At 48.9% G+C, this 20668-nt stretch overlaps 6 protein-coding genes across 6 annotated transcripts; 1 reads left to right on the top strand and 5 right to left on the bottom strand.

The window, feature by feature from the left end:
• Positions 1–3985: 3985 nt before the first annotated feature.
• GGS22DRAFT_36100 (hydrophobic surface binding protein A-domain-containing protein) lies at positions 3986–5244 on the bottom strand. Its single transcript, XM_047966903.1, has one exon. It carries the CDS (start codon positions 5145–5147, stop codon positions 4221–4223), a length of 927 nt encoding a protein of 308 aa, XP_047816961.1. The 5' UTR covers positions 5148–5244; the 3' UTR covers positions 3986–4220.
• A 1008-nt stretch (positions 5245–6252) lies between these two features.
• Positions 6253–7699, bottom strand: GGS22DRAFT_36130 (putative glutathione-S-transferase theta, GST). The gene has a single exon (XM_047966904.1). The coding sequence runs from the start codon at positions 7509–7511 to the stop codon at positions 6603–6605; it is 909 nt and encodes a 302-aa protein (XP_047816960.1). The 5' UTR covers positions 7512–7699; the 3' UTR covers positions 6253–6602.
• GGS22DRAFT_36216 (uncharacterized protein) lies at positions 7700–12728 on the bottom strand. The gene is made up of 8 exons (XM_047966905.1): positions 11380–12728; positions 10141–11324; positions 9938–10091; positions 9296–9868; positions 8993–9234; positions 8547–8939; positions 8256–8490; positions 7700–8202 (listed from the first exon to the last, which is right to left on the bottom strand). Exons 1-8 carry the CDS (start codon positions 12128–12130, stop codon positions 7889–7891), a joined length of 3846 nt encoding a protein of 1281 aa, XP_047816959.1. The 5' UTR covers positions 12131–12728; the 3' UTR covers positions 7700–7888.
• A 301-nt stretch (positions 12729–13029) lies between these two features.
• Positions 13030–14634, bottom strand: GGS22DRAFT_167928 (ribosomal L27 protein-domain-containing protein). Its single transcript, XM_047962061.1, has 3 exons — positions 14365–14634; positions 13318–14256; positions 13030–13124 (listed from the first exon to the last, which is right to left on the bottom strand). The coding sequence occupies exons 1-2, from the start codon at positions 14594–14596 to the stop codon at positions 13550–13552; spliced, it is 939 nt and encodes a 312-aa protein (XP_047816958.1). The 5' UTR covers positions 14597–14634; the 3' UTR covers positions 13030–13124; positions 13318–13549.
• Positions 14635–14795: 161 nt separating this feature from the next.
• On the top strand, positions 14796–15666 carry GGS22DRAFT_167927 (uncharacterized protein). Its single transcript, XM_047962060.1, has 2 exons — positions 14796–15132; positions 15237–15666. Exons 1-2 carry the CDS (start codon positions 14907–14909, stop codon positions 15392–15394), a joined length of 384 nt encoding a protein of 127 aa, XP_047816957.1. The 5' UTR covers positions 14796–14906; the 3' UTR covers positions 15395–15666.
• Positions 15667–15706: 40 nt separating this feature from the next.
• Positions 15707–17174, bottom strand: GGS22DRAFT_36088 (uncharacterized protein). Its single transcript, XM_047966902.1, has 2 exons — positions 16817–17174; positions 15707–16711 (listed from the first exon to the last, which is right to left on the bottom strand). Exons 1-2 carry the CDS (start codon positions 16884–16886, stop codon positions 16020–16022), a joined length of 762 nt encoding a protein of 253 aa, XP_047816956.1. The 5' UTR covers positions 16887–17174; the 3' UTR covers positions 15707–16019.
• Positions 17175–20668: the final 3494 nt, after the last annotated feature.

Below are 20668 nucleotides of genomic sequence, written 5' to 3'. Positions count from 1 at the left end.
TAAGTGATAAGTGCAAGGCACTGCAGCGCGACTTTTAAAGACGCAGTCGAGGATACACAGGGCCTGTTAGTATGACAATGGGAGACCTCTAGAAGGCCATAAGTAGGGACCTATCATGTAAAAAGCTGCGCCTCGACGTATGTTATGCAGGTAGCAATGTTCGTCGATTGGGGGTTTCTTCCTCGAATGTTCCACTGTTGCGAGTCTTGGTGTTAAAATCCAGCGGTGTAGCGAATAGCTGCTGTGAAAGTCGAAAAGGTGATGTCAACGGGGATTATGTCCCTCTAATTATTGCGATTATTGCAGGGGGGCAGTGAGCTAAGTGGGTTGTGATGGGATGGGAGGCCTACATACACGCGTGCATATTACACTCACCTTAGAATACTCAGCTCAGGTGGCAGGCTACTGGCCTAGCCTGGCCGACGAATCCTACATAGACGCCTCTATCTGTGGCTAACTGTTCCGTTTAACGCTGCTTGAGACAAACCGTTGCCACTTTGGTCGATAGACGGTGGATGATGTACCCCCGCATGATTTCATAGTGTTTCTCTGCATGTGCCAACGCAGCAGTCAGATCGTGGGCTAGCTATTAGGACCTAGCAGTAGGTACCAGGTATGTTCTCTCGTGGCCAGTGAGAAACTCGACTTAAAGCGGCGAAATCACTCTCGTTTGAGCCAGTTTGCTTGCCTGACCAGCCTTAAGAGGACAGAAGGTTGAAGCCTAGAAAGGTAAATACTCCCGTCAAATTCCCATTCTCATTCTCGTCGAAAGACGACCTAGCCTAGACGTTAGATCTCGGGGGCGTTTCACCCGCGAGCTAGATTCTTTTCGGGAACTTGCGGCGGGAGCCGGCACTAGCCTCGATCTCGATTCTTTAGTGAGCGACATCTAGCATCGGGTATATAATGCTTAGATCTAGCATTTAACGTGACATTTGGTATACCGTATTAGACAGCTGACAGCTGTCACGACGACGAGATCACCCAACGTGCGATGACATCTTGTGACCGTGGTTGCGTGGCTACTAGGTAGGTATGTATAAGACGCGACAATAAAGTCTGGCTTAATTATGTCACGTACGCTTCCGTCTTATGTATTTATTTTCCTCGGCAAATTTCGTGCGTCGCAAGAATTAAGAGCTAGCGGAGTTTTCGAATGATGAATTTATCGACCGAAATGCTTACCTAAGTAACCCATTCTCCACTTATTTGTTCATTATGTAAACACGGCACCTGCCGCGAGCCCAATGAACCCAAGGTTGTATTACCTAAGAATAACTAGTGGTCAAAGCGTTTCCATTGTTAACTGCAGTTCAGCTTCTTGGCCGAATCCATCTTGAACAACTCAGTCCGAAGTCAGCCAGATCTTATGAGATGCGAAATAAGCCCCTCATTCAGCTACTTCCGGCGATTGTCACTATCTTCTGATTAAAACATTCACTAATGCCAATACTGATTTCATTAGTTGTCGACCTATGCTCTCTTAAGACTCTTTGATATTGCTGGAAGGATGCCTGGATAGCTGCTGTTCCGATGGAGAATTGACAAGCGACACTCGTATATCAAAGGCTGGCGTCAGCTAGATTGTCCTACGACCTAGCGAGGCAGCATACGAACTATACCAAGCAGACCAAAAAGGATTCCTGGCATCTATCTGGACTCGTTCAGCCTCCCATCATCCGTTCGGTCACCACTCGGTTCGCGGAGTGAATTTCCCCAGATACCTAACCCGGACTGCGCGGACTCTGTAATGCAATCGCCCATTAAACCTGTCAAATTCGGAAAATTTCTCCAGCTCCAAATTTTTGATAGTTTGCATTACGCTATAATTAGCAACCTATAACTCCCCGCAATATACGGTGGGATGGAGTTGTGGTGCCAAATGTGGATGAAAAGCTGATGCAGCAGTGCCGGGTCTCCGGCTAATTTGACCACAGCTTGATATTGATTAATACGCTTTTTCTATAACATCGCCCAGTTAAACAACGAGTTTTGGTCGAGTCGAACGACAAAAATCTGACGCTCTACTGGGGTCGATTTTTACTAGTTGTTCAATACGGGGTTATCTGACGATCTCAAGTTGTCAGCAGTCAAAACAGATGATCATTGTCCATATCGTGGCTGAGATCTAACATACCCAGAGTTGACTCCTCGCTGCCATGCTCTGTATGCAGGAACGAATGGCTAGAACTACGGCAGGATGCTACTTTTCATCGCAGCATGATTCCTCGCTTAGCTAACCATGCGGCTAATAGCCTATCATTGCCCGGTTAGGATAATTTCGATGTTGTGGTGTCTACTCCAGCCTTCTGTTCCCAGCACCACATCTCGGTACCAATATGACCATATGGAGTAATACGTCTGTTTCCGATCAAGTATGTTTTATCAGTATTAGTAGCTGCCAAGATTTACGAGTTCGTATTTCCTACATCGCTAAGGCGGGTGGCTCGCTGAAAAGAGTTCGAAAAGGCGAGCGTCTCATTCTACTTCGCGGAGCTAAGATGCTATATTGAATTATATAAAGAGCTCGTGGGTTCTAGCTTTCGTTCTCATCACCTCATCTCTCCCTAGAACTACGTACAAACAAGCGTTCTCGAAAAAGATCTTCATCATGCTGTTCAACATCGTTTCCGTTTTAGCCCTTGGGGCTGTAGCCGCTGCTGCTGTCCCCGCCGAGAAAGTTGCTTGTCCTCATACCAGATGCTTCGACGCAGTTAACGCATGTGGTTAGTTAGTTCCGAGTCAAAAACCCACACTTCTACGTCAATGTAACATACTGATCTTTATTATATAGGTATCAAATGGGGTAGATGCTACGACATGTGCACTCAGGATATGCCGCCACCTCCACCTTGTCCGGGGGGTTCGTCGTCCACGATAGCAATTCCGACATCTGTTCCGACAACTAGTACTTCATTCCCTGTCACCATACCATTCCCAAGTACAGAAACTTCAATCCCTCCTGTCACCATACCATTCCCAAGTACAGAAACTTCAATCCCCCCAGTCACTTGGCCATTCCCAAGTCCGGAAACTTCAATCCCTCCGGTTACCTGGCCGTTCCCGAGTTCAGAAACTTCAATCCCTCCAATTACCTGGCCATTCCCAAGTTCAGAAACTTCGATCCCTCCAATTACCTGGCCATTTCCAAGCTCAGCAACTTCAGCCTCCGCTTGCACTAGCACTGGTACTGCCTGCGTAGATCTCCTCCGAACTTGCGGCTCACCGGCGACTGCCACCCTGACCTATGGAGGGTAAGTTTCAAACGGACTCCGCACATATCTAGGTAGATGCCTAGATAGAGACTATTTTTCTAACTTTAGACAAGATGTTACCCAGCTTGTGGTCCCTCGCCCACATTTTCACCCCCGCCGTGCCCTGAACCAACAACTGCTTAATATTCGAATTATCACTCGCGCGATACACCGTCTAAAGCAAGACAAGAGGAACTCACGAAGGAAAGCCAATGGGTGGATAGTTTAGGCAAGGTCCTTAAACAACAGGACTCTAACAGAACTTATCGCCTTGCACATAGTACTCCTCGTGGTCATCACGATACCACTTTCTGACACCACTTACCCATACCTACGATACATGTCTTATGTTTGGTCGACCAATTTTCATTCTTAACCTACAACTTGAATTTCGTCTTATACCTCTAAGGATTTTGATGAATGATTACCAGTTGGCGAGAGGCATAATTTTTTGAAGGCGGTTCGATTGCAAAAGTTTTAACTGGGCCGGTTAACTAAAATTTACACCATTTATTTTCAAATCACTTGACTAAATCTCGTGATAAGTCGAGAAGTGAATCGTCTGGGAACAGTTTACTCGCCCATAAAATGCGGGCCTGTAGAATATATTCGGAATGCTAGGCGTGTAAGTAACATCAACATACTACTGTCAAAGGTTACAAGTCTTATACCAAGTAACACCACACCATTCTATCAAATCACGTAACAGATTCACTTCCGAGCAGCATAAAATACTCCAAAGCATCGTATATACAGCTTCTTCTATTTTCTATAGACAAATATCGACATATCTACACCAGCGGGTACGCCAGCCCCGACGCGCAGGAGCGCGGAACGCCGAAGATGGGAAAGGGTTAAAGAGTCCAGCTTTAGGTATTCATGATATAAGCAGAACCATCAATCGTTTCCCGCCAACCGTAACCGCAATAACAAGACGAAAGAAAACACGCTTGGGTATATTTGGAATCAGATGAACAGAACAGCAGCCACCGCGGCGACGAAGCCCATCGAGCCTGAAGCTGCGCCGTGGGCGATGGCGCCGGCGGTAACGATGGACTGGGTTGCGGATGCTGGAGTAGATTTCGCCCCGGTGCCGGTGAGGAAGACGGTCGTCGAGTTCGCTGGGAAGACTGGTGCGCTTGATGTTCTGATGACAACCGCCGAAGAGGTGGTAGATCCAGAGCACACGCATGGCGCAGTAACGGTTACAGTAACCGCGCTATTGGTAGCGAGCTCCTTAGCAGTGGTTGAAGCGACGACTGCCGCGGAACTCTCCTTAAGAGCAACCGCTGTGGTTCTGGACGAGACAGTAGCGCTGCTCGCAGAGCTTCCCGAGTTCTTGCACTTATCAGACGAGAACTCCGAGGTTAGGTTCGTTAGGGTGTCCACGATTTTACTCGCGACGGACTCTGCGATGCTCTGCGCTGCCTCGGGTACCTGGGCGACAACGCCGTCCACAAGAGACTTCGCCGCGGTCCCGGCGTTTGAGATTTGCGTTCCGACGGTGGAGCATGCGGCTGCTTGTTGGAACTTGTCCTTCTTGGCTATGACATCGTCGACGAGTGTCTGGGCCACGGTACCTAGAGGGGTTACGACGCTCTGTAGGCTTAGGGCGTCAGATAGAGAGATGGAACCGCTGCTGCCGAGCGTGGAGGCACCGGATGTGAGCGCCGAGATGAGGGCCTGGGCGTTGGTTTGGACGCCGCTGAGGTCTGACCCGTCGAAGGACTTGACAGAGGTGTCGAGCTTGGTGATAGCTGCTGAGACTTGAGAGACGACTGAGGTTACAGTTGCGAGGTCTCGCTGGACTTTGGTCGGGGGTTGGGCCGGGACGATGTCAGCTGATACACCGGCAACGGCGACGGCCACGGTAAAGAAAGTTGAGGTCTTCATGTTTGCGGTGAAGAACGAAGGATGGTATGATATGATGAAAAGAACGATCACAGATCTCTAATGAATGGAAGACTGTAATCAAATGATCACGAATGACTGTTAGTAAGTTACGATGAAAGAGAAAGAGCCCAGGAAATGCTAGCCAAACTAGGCTCACGCCGTCCTCGAGGCTACCCATCTTGGTATTATATATTATGGCCTGGACGAGGAGAAGGGGGAAGGGGGGCCAAGACGACGTTTGGCATCGAATGCTGAGCCTCCCCCCATGCACATGCACACTAGGTTCCTGCTTGCGTAGGGCACGGCATATCCAACCGAACCCCTGCTTAAAATATCTATTAAGGAGCCCGACGACGACGAGCTAGGTCGCGAACGTAACACACACATTGGTCGGCATAATTCGGGTCTTAGTCAATTTGACGTCAAGTGCGCTGGGCATCATGGCGTCTCTGTCGGGCGACAGGTCGAGCAGAAAACTCCCGGACGCGCTGATCTGGGGAAGACGATCTTTGACAGCGCCTGACTGGACAGCCAGGCGTTTCCGAAAGCTTGGCAGAGTTTATTAAGGATAAGAATATGGGCAGAAAAACAAAGTTTCTACCCATGATCGGCGGTGATCGATCTGCGACGCCACGGACTGCCCAAATTGGACGAACCATAGGCATACGCACTCTTCCTATAAGCCAGGCTTGATGCCTTGGTTCTGTATCGAGCCAAAAATACCTTTTTAGAGGAAGGATTTGCACCGTAGGCATCCCATGGCGCTTTAGCGCAACATGTTAACCTGAATAATCGACGCCTCTCCCATATTCGCAAGTCTTTACGCAAGCCACATCAACTCAACAACAAACAAGCCATTCAACAAATAAAGCACCCGTTCGGCGCCGAACCAATGGAATTAATGAAGATCTGCCGTCCGTCATCTAATGTCTCGCCATATGGAAATTCAGATTCAAGGAACACAAGTTTAAATGCATGAAAGATGCTATTATTTTGAAACGTCTCTCGTTTGGGCAGGAAAATCCTTACTGCTTCTCAGCCAGCCATCGGCGGGGGCGTGGGGCTGAGCTTTAGGGTCTGGCCATAGGATGGGATGAGCCCCCGCAGACGGAATAGGAAGTCCCATGATTGAAAAGAGAATCGCAAGCCTCGTCGATGATGAATTCGGACAGCTTAGGGTCTACTCGAACGTAGGTAGTCGGACCGTAGAAAAACATCGGAGGAGCCGTCTTGATATAAATAGAGGCAATTACCAGGTAGGTATACTATGAATCTGCAGGTACATAACGGATCGGATACTAACTTGAAGGATTGCCTAAGCCTCCGATTGAGAAACAAGAAAGTTCTTGGATATTTCCTTTTTCGTAAACCGTAGCAGTCATTAAACAGTGGATTACACTCGGAATAGCTTCAACTTCAACCAAGTGGAAATCTGAACTCAACCCAGTGCTTGGCTCATGGAAGCCTCTCACCTTTCCTCGTCGCTTTCGCGACTTCAGATTGCGTCTTATCTTCAGCGTACCTCCTATACGCAATTATATACTGCGCATCATCGCTCCAAGTATCCTTGACACTCTGACGGGAAGTAATAGCATCAAACCACACCCTCCACCTCTTCCAAACCACCTCATCATCACCACCCTGCCCCTCGACCGGAATCCCCAAACCCCCTGGTTTATAATGATCAATAAGAAAAAGCCTCTTCGCCCAAGGCGCCAACATAACATCCACCAGCCCAAACCTCTCCCCCAGAAACCACGGTCCACCCCCCTCACTCTCCATCATCTCCCTCACAAACGTCTTCACATGTCCCAAAAACCCCTCTCTCGCCTCCTCGATACTATACTCCTTCTCCGGCGTATGCTGGATAAACCTATAAAACCCAGGAATGATCTTCCCGCCAATATGATCAATCCACAACCGACACCTCGCGCGCTCATACGCGTCTTCCGGCAGTAAACTCCTCCCATACTTCGTCACGTCATCATACGCCTCGTCTAAATACTCGCAAATCACCGCACTCTCATATAACGGCTTCCTCTTAACTCCCTCTCCCTCCCCTTTCTCCCCACCCCCCTTTCTCGCAGAGGTAGAGGTAGAGACAGACTCAAAAGGCACTCCCAGCGTAGGAACCAACCCCCTCGGATTCAACGCCAGGAACTCCGGCGCCTTGGCGTACGGGTTTATCTCGACGTACTGGTACGGGATGCGTTTCTCGCACAGCACGATCCACGCGCGCTGCACGAAGGGGCAGAACCAGCCGCCGTACAGCTTTAGGGGGTGTTCTGTGGCGTGGGAGCTGGCGAGACGGGCGGCGGCGCCGGTGGTTTGGGTGGGGAGCTCCGTGGTGTCTACGGCTGCCATTGTGGGGCTTTTTTCGCGGTTGGCGTGAGTTGAGGAGGGTATTGGGAAGAAGTGGGAAAATTGGGGGTGGTGGCTAAGACGGAGGCTTGCTGAATGATGCTAGTTGCCGCTTTATTGAGTGGTGTGATCCGATAGGTAGGTGCGATTGATAGGTGAGTGTTACCAAATGATGACATCATGGGTTGGAGTAGCGGTTGGAGACGGATGTCGAATAACTTACTAATCCATCGATGCATTCAAGGTTTCTAGATTCAACATTAACTTCAAAATGGGTATTAACACCTAAACAGCACACTACTAGGTATCCATTACATAACATTACATCAGATCCTTCAAATCGTACACGAGTCAACCGCTTCGTTAATTTATTTGCTTACCTAGTATTTGGCCCGTTGTCTTGTCAACTGCTTCCGGTTCATGTCCGGGATCTTATATTCGCGATGCTTCTCCAACCTCACATTCTCCCAGAAGTCGAACCCGCGCTCGCGTGTACGCGACTCCAGTGTCTCCTGCTCTAGCTTGTTCTGTATTTCCTTTCGTCGTGGATCCTCGGTTCCTATGTGCGTGAGTTGGGATACCATCCCCTGCACACCGGATTTCGTAAATTTGTAGCTCTCTTTCACGACAGTTTGCACGCGACTGCTATACGCGGCTATGAGAGTCCCGCCGATGAGGAGCGCTGATGCGGGCACTGCGATCGTGTTAGCTGGGCTTTGAAATTCAAGGAGACTAAGCGGGACGTACGTGAGACGAGGCCAATGACACCGAGGCTAACGAAATTGTCATCTTCGCCGCCCCATTCCTTGGTGTTCATGCCGAACAAACTAGTGAAGAAGCTCAGAGGCAAGAACAACACGGTGAAGGTCGTGAAGATCATGACCGACAAATTCTGCGAGCTCGCTAATTCAGTCTGTCGCCGTGACCACCGCGCCTCGTCGACTTGCGCTTGGCGCTGTACCATCTCCTGAAGTTTTTCATACTATAAAAATCGTCAGCAGCTCCCTTTTGATGTGGGATATCCAAGGGGGTACGTACATCCTTCTTGGTGCCGTCCACGCGCTGAATCATTTCATGCACCGTCTTATGGTAGTCTTGGAGTCGCCTCAACGCCTCTTCGAGGAACCCACGGCCGTTCTCTGTATATCCTAGAAGCTCGGGTTTCTCATATTGTTTTTTCATCAGTTTAACCGTTTCCTCCTGTTCCGAGAACAGGTTCTTCATCGTGGTGAGCTCGTCGTCCATATCTCGAAGTTCCAGCAGGACGGATGTATGTTCGCGATTATCCCGCTCAGCTCGTTCCAGTTCGCGTTTATGCCGCTGTTTAATACTCTCAGTACCAATGTCTTCAGGCTCTGAGTCCGAGTCTTGGACCCTATCTCGGAACGTCTGCATTCGGAATCGTTTGAGTGATAACGTCATTCTCTCAGTCTGCAAATAGTTAGCGTGTCTACTCAGTACTCCAGATCATGGATTCCACGAACGAGTATCCCTAGAGCTTCCTCGAAAATGCGGAATATCTCGAGATTAGGATGTGACGTGCGGTCTATTAATACCGTGACGGCATGCAAAGTTACGAAAGCCGCAAGATCTAACGCGTTTTCGCAGCGTCCGCTAAGATCTCCATTCAGTTCGTTATAAACACTATTTCTGAGATCTGCTTGTTGAAACATAGGCCCTTCCGTCGGCTGGGACTCTCGTTTCGGGAAGAAAGTCATCAAGGTTGCTGTCGAGTACGTTAGAGATAACCGCACCAAGTCTTTGAATATTCGCTTATCGCAACTTACTCGTATCAACTGCCCAGAGCCACAATTGATCTACCATAAGAACATTGCCATCTAGAAGGTTGTCTTCTAAGTTCGCATCTCCTTCGCCTTTCTGGCTCGCTGTTTCTTGGCTTTTGAACATTTTCGTGGCCGATGCTAACCGACTGCTAGGAGAAAGAGCGCTCAAAGGTCCCTTGGAGTCCTCTGAATGATACACATCCCACTTACGCATGAACGGGATCGGGAGCTTCTCTTTAGTAAGCTTATACAACATCTGTTCATCATCGCGCGCATAGGTTTCCCGAAGAGATGGGTATCCATATTGGTCTAGTGTCCTCCGCGTGTTAAGAGGAGGGTCATGTCCAATGTATTCCCAAATCACCCGGGAGTCTATCGAGTCAAGCTCAGCGATGTCTTTTGGTACGGGCCTTGCCCTGCCGTGCTCCATCCTTCGCTTAATGAGGTTTCGGCGGCGTACGATATTTAGGTAAGTATCGTAATGCAGATACGGCAGATACAAATACAGGTAAGTCGGACTTATCCCGGGGCTCGGACTCCTACCCGCTCTAGAAGGAGAGGGAGGACGCGGGGAACCTGTTGTAGAGGTCAGTTAAATTGCAAGACCTTCACGATTGATCGAATATAGGGACCACAGTGTCTTACCGACTCCTGAAGGGACAAATGCACATCCAGGCTTGATATATGAAGCATGCAGATTGGCATGGCGACCTTGGACGTGCTTGTTCGCCCAGTTTTCGTTGCCAAGGAGTTTCAGATAATTCTGATTCTGAGTCTCGGACAATTTATTGAATATCTTCTAAGGTCCAGTCAGCAAAGCGGTTATAAATCATAGCAATGATCCTTACCGTGATCCAATGGGGGTTATTAAATGGCATATGAATCCACATAAACTTCCTCCTGGATGCGACTGGTCGGGAGAAACCGGCAGTGAAGTCCTGTATACCGCGAGAACGACCGCGGCGGTTCTTCATATCAGTATCATGTTCCTTTGCGCTAGCGGCTGAACCAGAGGGCTCGGTCATAGACGGTTTTAGTTGTTGGGCAGGGTAGCCCATTTTGTGAGAGATCTCAATCTCATCTGGTTCAGATTTAGTTGTTCTAACTGTCTCGCTGCTTCCCCTGCTTGGCGTCGATAAGCCGGGCACTATTAATCCACGACCTCTTCTAGATGAGACGGCTGGCTCCGTTGCTGCGCTGGTGGCAGATGGTCGGGAAGCGTGGCTTGTTACGACGATCTCCGGTTGACCAGCCGGAGTTTCCGTTTCGGGACCTTCCGGCGGCAAGCTACTTGGCCGAACAGAACCTAAGAGTTTCTGGCCAAGCTCCTGCACGTTGCCTAGTATCCCAAGTGCACTCGCCATTGGTGACGGATTCGATAACGGGCGTCTCGAAGGAGGTGCCATTCGATGTCGCCTAGCAGCCACAGTATTCAGCCGCTCTTGTAAGCATTGCTCAGGTCCCTTCTCCAGAAAATCTTTCAGCCTATGCTTCGAGATATATAGTCTAATGTCCTGGCTAGATTCGCTATCGGGGTCACCATAGAATCCTATGATTTCTAGTTTGACCGTTTCACTTAACCTCAACGGCGTGTGCACATATTTATTGCTAAGTTCTTCTGCCTTCCGAATCGCGGCGCCTAGATCAGTGATGAACGAAAGCATCGTGCGAATATTCTGGGGTCCAAACGAGGCGCAGTGAGCGTGGTCGCTCTCAAGTGATAGTGCTTGCTCAGCCCGGCTCCCGACTAAACCTGATTTGATAGAGGTTAAAGGTGCGCTGAAGTGTACCTCGTCAAAATCGGAAGACCCAAGCCCAGATAATTGCGAATCGATGGTTTCGTAGAAAGTCCAAATTCGCAACTCGCTAGCAATATCCATGAATTGGTCATGCATCTGCAACAATGACTTATTCCCTATTCGTAGTTCACGAGCAATGGACCTAGGTAGTGGCTTTTGTAGATAAAGCAGATGTTGGATACTCTCGCGTAGATGAGGCATAGACATATAACTAGAGCCACGATGTGGCGTTGCTAAGTGTGTTAGTCTTCGACGAGATCTTATGAAAGGAGATCAAAAACATCTTACCAAAAAAGGCGATGCCATGGCAGTCGAAGATCAAAGGCCTCAGTTCATGCTTCATGTTCGCTTTTACTAAGGCGAGCTTCGCCACCAATCCGCCAATGCTATGGCAGATGAAGAAAATGGGTCGCGCTTTGGTCAGACCGGCGCGCATTTTCACGACCTGTTCCAAGAGATCATCTGCCGCCTGGTCGAGCGTTATACCTTCTGTGAGCTCCCGGTGGCGATATAACATCACTCGCGCCGTGTTGATTTCTTTTCGGATCCCTTGTCGAACCCACAAGTGAGTAGCCGCAGGCAAGTTATGAGTGATGGTGGGTGAGAGGACGCTATTCCCAGGTAGCTGCATAGCCGTGGGATAGCGATCTAGCTCATTGGACGGAAAGCTGAAGTAGCCATCGCCAATAGGATCCCTTGACCAAGTATCAACGGGAGATGCGCCGATGCAAGGCACGGCGACAATGTCGACTGTCGTCTTGTTATACCCGTGTCCCTCAATGTCGCCATCGACATGCGCAAACCCCGGATCCGGATCCCAGTGCGACACGCTACTATTAACAGACTTCTCCATATCAAGGCCATCGTCGTACTCGGAGCCCTCACTTGGCGGCGCTGCGTGGTCATTAGTAGCAATCCCTTGTTCGCCGAATCCGCTCCTACTCCCAGAAGCACCAGTGCTAGCACTCGCCACTTGTTCTTCGATCTGGGCCTCGAGATTCCCCAGACCACTCGAGTCCTCGCGAAGAACACTTGCCATGTTGACGTGATGAATTTTCAGCCCTATGCCGCGACTAGCGCTTCCTTACGATCGCGTGAAACGCGGGAGCCTTAATCGCGTGTGAAACATTGAATTCTTATCGAATTTCAATTGTCGCTCAAATGCAAGAATACAATACCAATACCTTCGCCAGATATATATCTCGTCGCAAGAGGGAAAACGCTTAAAGCCTTACAAAATTCCATCGGAGGGTAAGTGGCTATACTTATTACGCCCGAGACCATACCTACTAAGTACCTGCCTGTCATATTTTTTAATAATTGTCAGATGCCTAGCTGCGGCTCTTTACCATCGAGATCATTACCCCGGACTTCGCGAACGGGACGGATCGCTATCATTGGTCGAACTGTGCGAGACATTGTGGCTTTTTGGGCGTAAGCGAGGAGAGCGTGAGATGAGGATCCTCAGCTGACGCCCGGGAGCAGTCGAATGCGGCTAATACGGCATTAGTCTCTTTTTGTGCATATACCCAGTAGGAAGGTGGGGGTATTTTATGCAGATATACGCTTCTAGTATGTTAAAGGGGCGGATTAAGGGGGGGGAATGGTATTAAAGATGGTGATATGTTGCGAGAAGCAAATCAAATTCATTTGTTATTTCTATTGGCATAGGATTCGTACACCTCTGCCATGTATTCCGAGGTTCTAGTTTTACTTGCTGCCGCAAGACACAAGTATCTTTACCGAGGCTGTGTAGAAGGGGATCGCATGGGTTACTCAGAAGGGGTACCCGTAGGGTGATGTAAACTTTTGCAGATATCGATCCATACGATTACGTCGTGAAGGAGATCTGGAGTGAAGAATTTGCCATGGATGTGCAGAGAACATCCAAACGTATGTCTCATCAAACCCCAAGTCCCTTCGTAGCAAGCGTGTGTGGAAAAAATTAGTTATAGCATGGTAATCTTCGCTTGGAGGTATTGTATAGTAGTTACAAGATATGATCTAGTTTCACGCCTAGATATAAGTCATCTCTAGATAATTCGTTAGTAGGTTCCCGCATGGTTGTGGCTTGCAAAAGAGATGATTTGAAGAGGCCTGCAACGTTAAGACCATAGGAAAAGATGTGAAACCCAAAGTTATCAAACCTGACGAAACGAAGATAATCGACGTGGCGAGCCGGAGAAAGTAATCACAATCAACGTCCAAAGGGAAAACTCAACATACCTGACTTCCCTTCCATTCTACCAGATAGCCAGCACCACGCATCAAATCGCCTTGTATCCCGAAAAGCCGTGAATGAGTAACAGTATTTCATTTTATACAAGTCCTAAGCATAGCCCCTATGTCTGTTTCCCATAACAGCGCTACGTGTCTGGATATGTGGGCAACAATGACACACAAAGGTAACACAAGGCAGGGATTCAGCGCAGAAAGCCATACCAACGACCCCCTCAACCTAAGCATCCACCCTCGGCGGCTCAGACGTCGTCGTCGGCGGCGGGGGCACCGCACCACCACCTCCACCTCCAGCCGCACCCTCCTTCGCCTCAGCCTCCGCCTTCTTCCTCTCCCTATACTCGCGCATCTTCCTCGCCCTAGCCTTCCGCTGCGCATCCAGCGCCTCCTTCCGTCTCGCGATCTTATCTTCCCTCTCCGCGCGCATCTCCAGCGCAATAGCCTTCGCCTTGCGTCGTCGATGTCTCATCGCCACTCTTCGGGACCCCATCTTCCGCTTCTCCGTGCGCACCAGCGTTCCCAGCCTCCAGCTCTCTTCCGCGTACGCGTAGCTGCCGTCCGTTCGTAGCTTCATCACGCGCTCGTCGCGGGGGTGCGGTTTGCGCCCGAGACCCTGGCGCACGACTTGTGTTGGGATCCCGGAGGGGGAGAGCTCGGGTTGTGGGGTCGGTGCGACGAGGGGGACTGAGACCATGTTGAGCCGACGCTTGCGCATGGCGTGTGGGTGGTAGGGCAGCTTGTCGGCTTTGTCGAAGACGACGCCGATGTATTGTCGTTTCGGGTGCTTTGCGGGATCGCGGTAGTACTTGACGTATCCTGTGGCGAGGGCGAAGATCGTGTGGTCCCGGCCCATGCCGCAGTTTTCGCCTGGAAACCATATCGTGCCTCGTTGCTTGTAGATAATGTTGCCGGGGATTACGTAGGAGTCTATGGTTGAGTTATTAGCCCCTCTCTCTTATTTATGTCTATAGTCCTAGTCTGTAAAGATCTAGCCTAGGGAAGATCAGGAGAAGGAAGAGTATGTTAAAGACATACCGCCACTCTTCTTTGCACCGAGCTTCTTCGGAAGTGTGCTGGTGTCTTTCAGCCTGTACGATCCCTGAGACTGATGCGTAGCATGTCTTCGACCTTCGACTGCTATATTACTGGCTCCTATCCTTAACTGGCCTAACGATTCCCTCAATTGCCGTATCGTAGTCGTTGCCGTCGTTCTAGTCACACTAGAAGCAGCAGCCGCTATTGGCCGCTGCAATTGAGCGATCCTCATGGCAGTGGACGTCGTGTTCTGACGTTCGAGTCGTTGTCCGGAGGAATTGTGATAGAGCTTTGATTCGTATTGGAAAAGCTTCGGCCCGCACCCGCAAAATTTCGGCTTAGTCATTAAAGAAACGCGGGATGAGACCCACCGATAACGATAAGACTCGAAATGTTGCCAGCATTGCGATTTAACTTACACTTTCGCCTATGACATCTTCTCTTCAATTCTGAATTGTGAACGATAAATCACAGCTATACTCCGTCAAAATCCAAACAACAATCGCTATTTACGTACGAACCACACCAAACCATCAAGCACAATGCTCTCCATACTGCGACTCCCGCGACCCATCCACATCCTCCTCGCGCTACTCTCCCTAACCACGCTCGCATCCGCCCAATTCGGCTTCTTCGACCAAATGTTCGGCGGACAACAGCAACAGCAACAACAGCGCCAACAGCAAAACAGTCCCAGCGACTCCTCCATCTATCAAACCAACTTCAACCGCCTGCACTGCGAGAACTACCTGTGCCCAGACACTCTAGGTATTCCCACCCACCCACTCACTCACCTACCTAACCCCAATCTAGCATCGCAAATTCACCTAGCTATATACCTGGGAATCAAGTAACTAACAAACACATCACAGCATGCGTCCACTTCCCCCACCACTGCCCCTGCGCCTGGCCCGCGAACGAGGACAAATTCGAGATGGGCGAGGGCCACCGGATATGCGTGTCGAAGGGCGGATTCAAGCAAGGCGAGGCCGCGCGCAAGGTCGAGTTAGCTAGGAAGGGATTGCTATAAGCCGTTAACTTGACGATACTTGCGGGATTGATGGGCGTTCGTCGGTTATAGAGGAGAGTTGGGAATTATATGGGTTCGATGGCTGTTGAGGTATTGGACTGGTAGACAGACTAGTCGATGGGGAGGTAGACAGGTTTCTGTATAGATACGATTGGAACCTACGCTCCTCGTGGCGCCTAGGGACTCTATCTAGGACCCTATTAGATACTAGATGGAATCTACTGTTCGGGCGACAGCAGAACACCACGCCTACACTCCACCACAAAACCTACCCTCCGAGCTGTTCCATCACATAATAAGTGAATGACATCGTATCATTGATTCTCTCGGGGCGCAAACCCCCTATAGTATCAGTAGAGTATCTATAACTACAATCCGTAATCGACCTTAATATTCATCTCCTCCCAAACCGATAGAATCATCTCGTTCGCCCTCCAACACCAGACTCATCTAATGCGCCCCGAGCAACAAGACAAGACAATTGAAGAATAGGTATTCCACCCGGCCATTAAACTCCATCCTGCATGCATCCCGTATATCGTCATCGTCCTTGTATCCACCTGCACAGCTTGCATACCCTCTTCCCTAGTAGGATCGTTTGCGGAGGGTTGCGTAGCCCGCTTCCCTAGTCGCCCGCTTTGACCATGGCACCGTTAATGGTAGGCATCGGCGGCACCTCTTCCTCGTCCTCGATCTCGTCGATGTTCTCGGGATGGCCGAGGAACTTAGCCACGTCCTTCATTTCATAGTGCTTCTTGCGTAGCTGCTCGAACTTCCGATGCTTCTCGCGCTCCTCGGGACTTAGGCCGATATACTCGTTTTCCGCGTCGTGGATCGGGGTGGCATCTTCGTCGTTAACATGGACCTTGCTTTGTTTGCGCTCGATCCCAAACTCTCCTTCGGGGATATCTTCCTCGGGTTCGCCAAGGGATAGTTCGGTAATCTCTTCCTTTCGCGAGTTTTCACCATCAAGCATCTCGTCATCCTCATCATCTTCTGATGGCTCATAATGTCGAGCGTAGGGTGTCTTCGGCTCTGTGATCTTCATCGTAGCAGTGCGCTCCTGTTCCGTCAAGTAGAGATTGGCCTCATCCCACTTTAGGCGCTGGTTTTGATCGATTCCATTGAGAGGATCAAAGGAGGGAGTGCGTGTGGATTGGCGACGAGATCCTGGAGGACGACTGGCGGCGCTAGAAGAACGTCGGTGGCCGGCATTTGTTTGTGTGTTGATGATAGTAAGCTCCTTCTCGGATAAATCTTGCTCCTTAGTTGGGGACTCGGGAGGGGGTGATTTAGTGTACGAGTTCTTTAGAATACCTAACAAATGATAGATCAATTAGCACAGTGTCCATCGACAACGAAAGTGCAAATACGTAAGGTAATAGGATATCCGAAGCTAGATGATGGCAAAGTATGACGTACCTCTGGGGCGCTTAGCCTCAGGTCCCGGAGGAACATGCGTAGATTGAGGACTCATCTCTACGGTCGCCATTTTGGGTCGTCAAGAGATGGCTCGGTAATCGTTCGAAAAGTGAAATAGTCGATTAATGAAATGAATTTGATAACGAGCAATGAAAGAGTAAGAATGGAAAACCAGTCGAGATAATTGTGATAAAATAGTACAAATCCGGAATACAGTAGTAATAGCAATAAGGTTGATAATAGGGAATACGAGTTGGCGGGTTGGAGGATTTGTGGAGGTCGAGGTTGGAAGTTGTCGGATGAGCGCGGGGAAGAAGTTGGGACCCTGCAGGGAAAATAGTGGGTTCTTTTTGGCCTCTGTACTTGTGATTTAATGGCGAATGGCTGATGGCTGGGTATCTAGGGTATGCTGATCCTTAGCGATGATGCTTAATGCGCCGTCGGGTCTGGGACCAGATGGTAATGTCGATTTATGGTTGGTATAGAATGTGAAGTATGGATGTACGAAGTACCGTTGTCTATGTATGTGGCTATTTTCCTTCAAGGACTTTTCGGGATGGAAGGCTATGTATGTAGGAGTATGTATTGATGTGGTACTTCGCGATCTTGGTAGTGGTGTTGTCAGCTATGTCGTGTGTCTATATGTCTCACTTGGTGGGGAGACCTTGTGATTTGGTGGAGGGAAGACACGGAAATTCGATTGAACCTATAGACGAACGAAAACTAGTATAAAAAGTTCGAAGCTGAATGGAATGGCAATAAGAGATGAATGTATGTGAGCTGAAAGAGTAAGATGAGATGAGATAATGCGACAATCCCGTTGCTTTGAAAGCGTTACTTAGGTGAGTCCGGTTTTCGAGGTCGGGTAGCTCTGTTAAAGAAGAGGCTAGTGACGATAGCCCAACTCTACTATGGTCGGAAGGGCAAGTTTTAGCACACTGTCGGGTACTCGTGGGTCAAATAATGCTGTGGCTAAACTACAAGGAGTAAAAATTGTTAGCCACACAAGGGTCCCTAGTTGAAATCTGTACCTGACAGTGTGCTAAAACTTGCCATTCAGACCATAGTATCATTACTCACTGTAGTACATGTACAACCTGGTAGGCAAAGCCATCAATAGTCGAAGTTGTATTACCTAGTACACCCAGCCCTGCTGGCTTATAATAGAAGGTGCAGGTTGATGGTGGCAGTTTAGGTAAGTACCTAGGTACATACTCTTCCGTTGCAAGAGATGTGGAGTCTGCAGTCTGCATTTAGGTATTCTGTACATACTTACAACCTTGAAGCTTGCAAGCCCTGAAGCACGAGCCTCCTTCTGCGAGTGACAAGCCAAGTAAACGATCATCCCACCATCTCGTAAGAACTTAAAATCGTCATTTAACCCTCTAACTTCTAGATACATCTCTCGCCCATTCTTCCACGTTGAAACATCAGGTATTCAATTAATAACGACAAGTATTTGTACCTTGTGTTCGGTAAAAATTTGCACCCCTTGCGACATATCCGAGCTATGTTCGATATATGGCTCGAGCTTCTTTTCAAGACCCACGGCCGTTTCCCGAAACGCCTTTAACTGGGTAAACCTGACATCATCTTTAGTTGCTTCAGAAGTCGCATACCTCCTATTGTACGGATTGCGACTTTTTGTCTTTTGCATACAAATCTTTATCCTTGTCAAAGATAATTCGGGTCCATTTCCACCGACCGTCGATCTATGTCATTGTCGCTGTCCTTGAGCAATATCCGAAAACTTCCTCATATTATCCAATTCCTTCATTATAGAAGTCTCTTAATGCCTCTTGCTGACGTATTCACATACGTAGCATGCGCCAATCCGCGAACTGCCTTGTGTCTCTATATGCGACAAAGACCCATCTATTGAGCCGGTAATACGGAACCTCTATCTACCTAATTCCTCATTCCCTAATAGGAATTTTAACCCTCGCTCTATCTTCCTCTCATTCCCAGTTTTTTTCTTCCTCTGCCGCTCTATACGCTCGGAGGTTAGTCTCCCCCTACCTTAAAAAATTTCCAATCGGGCATTGGATATCAGGGCCCAATGTGTTGATTGTTTATCTTGACTACGGGCATAAATTAGCGCACCCGTTCGTCATACAAATGTACCCCTGAATTGGCGCCGCCTCGTAAGATTGGTCTGCCAATCCACGTAGCATGGACGAATGGGCAGAAATAGAAAGCAAGGCGGTCACCGTCTACGTGGCGAGTAGGAGTGATGGTCGCAAGCACATGCTTATCCGGAAAAAATTTTGAGGCTCGACAAAAGCTAGATATCAACCCGTCCGTGGTTCGCCGGTGGTGTATCGATGGACGCCTATCGCCTAAAATAAGTAGGTGAGTTTGCTAACTGGTTCATCAACGGCAGTTCAGGGGCACTGTTACAGTAGGGCATTAGCTCTGAGACGTGACACATCATGATCGAGATTATTCTGTCGCCATCGGCCTTAGCATAATCTGTTATCTCGGGTCGACCGTTGCACTGCATGCAAACATTTTTCAGCGGCTAGTGCTTCCAGCGGTGAGATAATTAAGGTTGTCGAAGGTGAGACGTGTGTGTGGCATGTGCTACTAGCTTATAGGCACAACTACGATTTCGAGTTCTACCTACTCATGGCAGGGAAAGTTGCTAATATGCCTCTGTCTAGATTGGGCGTACGATGAGTTGGTAATATACAAGGTACCTGGTAGGGAGTTAATTAGTATTAGATGGCTTGCGTACCATATTCACTGTTACCCCTATTTCACTATTTGATACAGGCTATAGAAAATGATGAGCTAGCAGCAACACGGCTTCTCGATTGTCCAAGTCATCGCCATCCCTTCGACCGCTTCATAATATCCAGGCAATATTGCGCTATCGCTGGGGAGGCTCGCCAGCTTCCTTTGATATCTATGTATGATACATAGGTATGTGATGCCACTCGGTTAGTTTCCGAGGATATGTCTTCTGTTCCAGTCAGTATCTATTTCCGGCTAGTATTGGCAACATCATAGCTGCTAGCACGGCTGATAATTACCCCCATGCAGCCGTATTAACATATATAAAAGCGAAAGGGTATCATGGAAACTACTCTAGAGATAGGCACTTGCTCTGTATCGTTCGAACATACCCTACCCATTCTCAGGGTCCTTACGGGGTCATTCTCATTACTTCCCATGTATGTCCGTATCGGGGCTCGCCACCCCTGATTCGCCAGCATGCCATCTTCTAGCGAGGTAGGGAACGGTACCAGGATAGGATGCAAGCTGTACGTAGGGTACCAGACCCTTAAGTAGTGAAACTCTGTCGGACATGGTTCCGACACCACGGCCAGCCAAGAGGTATGTATGTATGTATCTGTTCCAATATCGCTTAGACACAAGAGTTTAATAACTCCCATCTCTCTACCTACCTAGGTAAGGTAATCATGCGTATTGCAGAATTCATGAGAAATTTCGTCTATACTAACAAGTTAGCGTATCGACCTGACCGGCCTATGTGAACAATATAAAGTGTGTAACTTCGCTCTGAATAAGCTTACAATGACGACAATGCTTCTTAGTCTCAGCTGCCCTGGATCGACATCCCCGCATATGCTGAGAGGCAGTCAGCAACAGTCAGACGTATGTAGTAACCGATATGAGAAATGGAACCATCTATTAATAGAATCATATAAGTTGTCGAGATCAGTCCGTAATACAATTTTGAGTATGTGAGGATGCTACGTAGTCTAGCAGTATTGCTACGGAGCGCCAGACACCGTATCGTTGTACTAGCAGAAGACAACATCTTCGTTGATAAGTCGTTACCGAGTTTATCCAACGGTGTCATCCGAGGGGTGTGTTGCAAGCTCA

The sequence above is a fragment of the Annulohypoxylon maeteangense genome (genome assembly GCF_022496945.1).
Source record: "Annulohypoxylon maeteangense strain CBS 123835 unplaced genomic scaffold GGS22scaffold_13, whole genome shotgun sequence".
Lineage (NCBI taxonomy): Eukaryota > Fungi > Ascomycota > Sordariomycetes > Xylariales > Hypoxylaceae > Annulohypoxylon > Annulohypoxylon maeteangense.
Note: the sequence above shows the minus strand (reverse complement) of the source record. Positions and strands in the feature narration are given on the sequence as shown.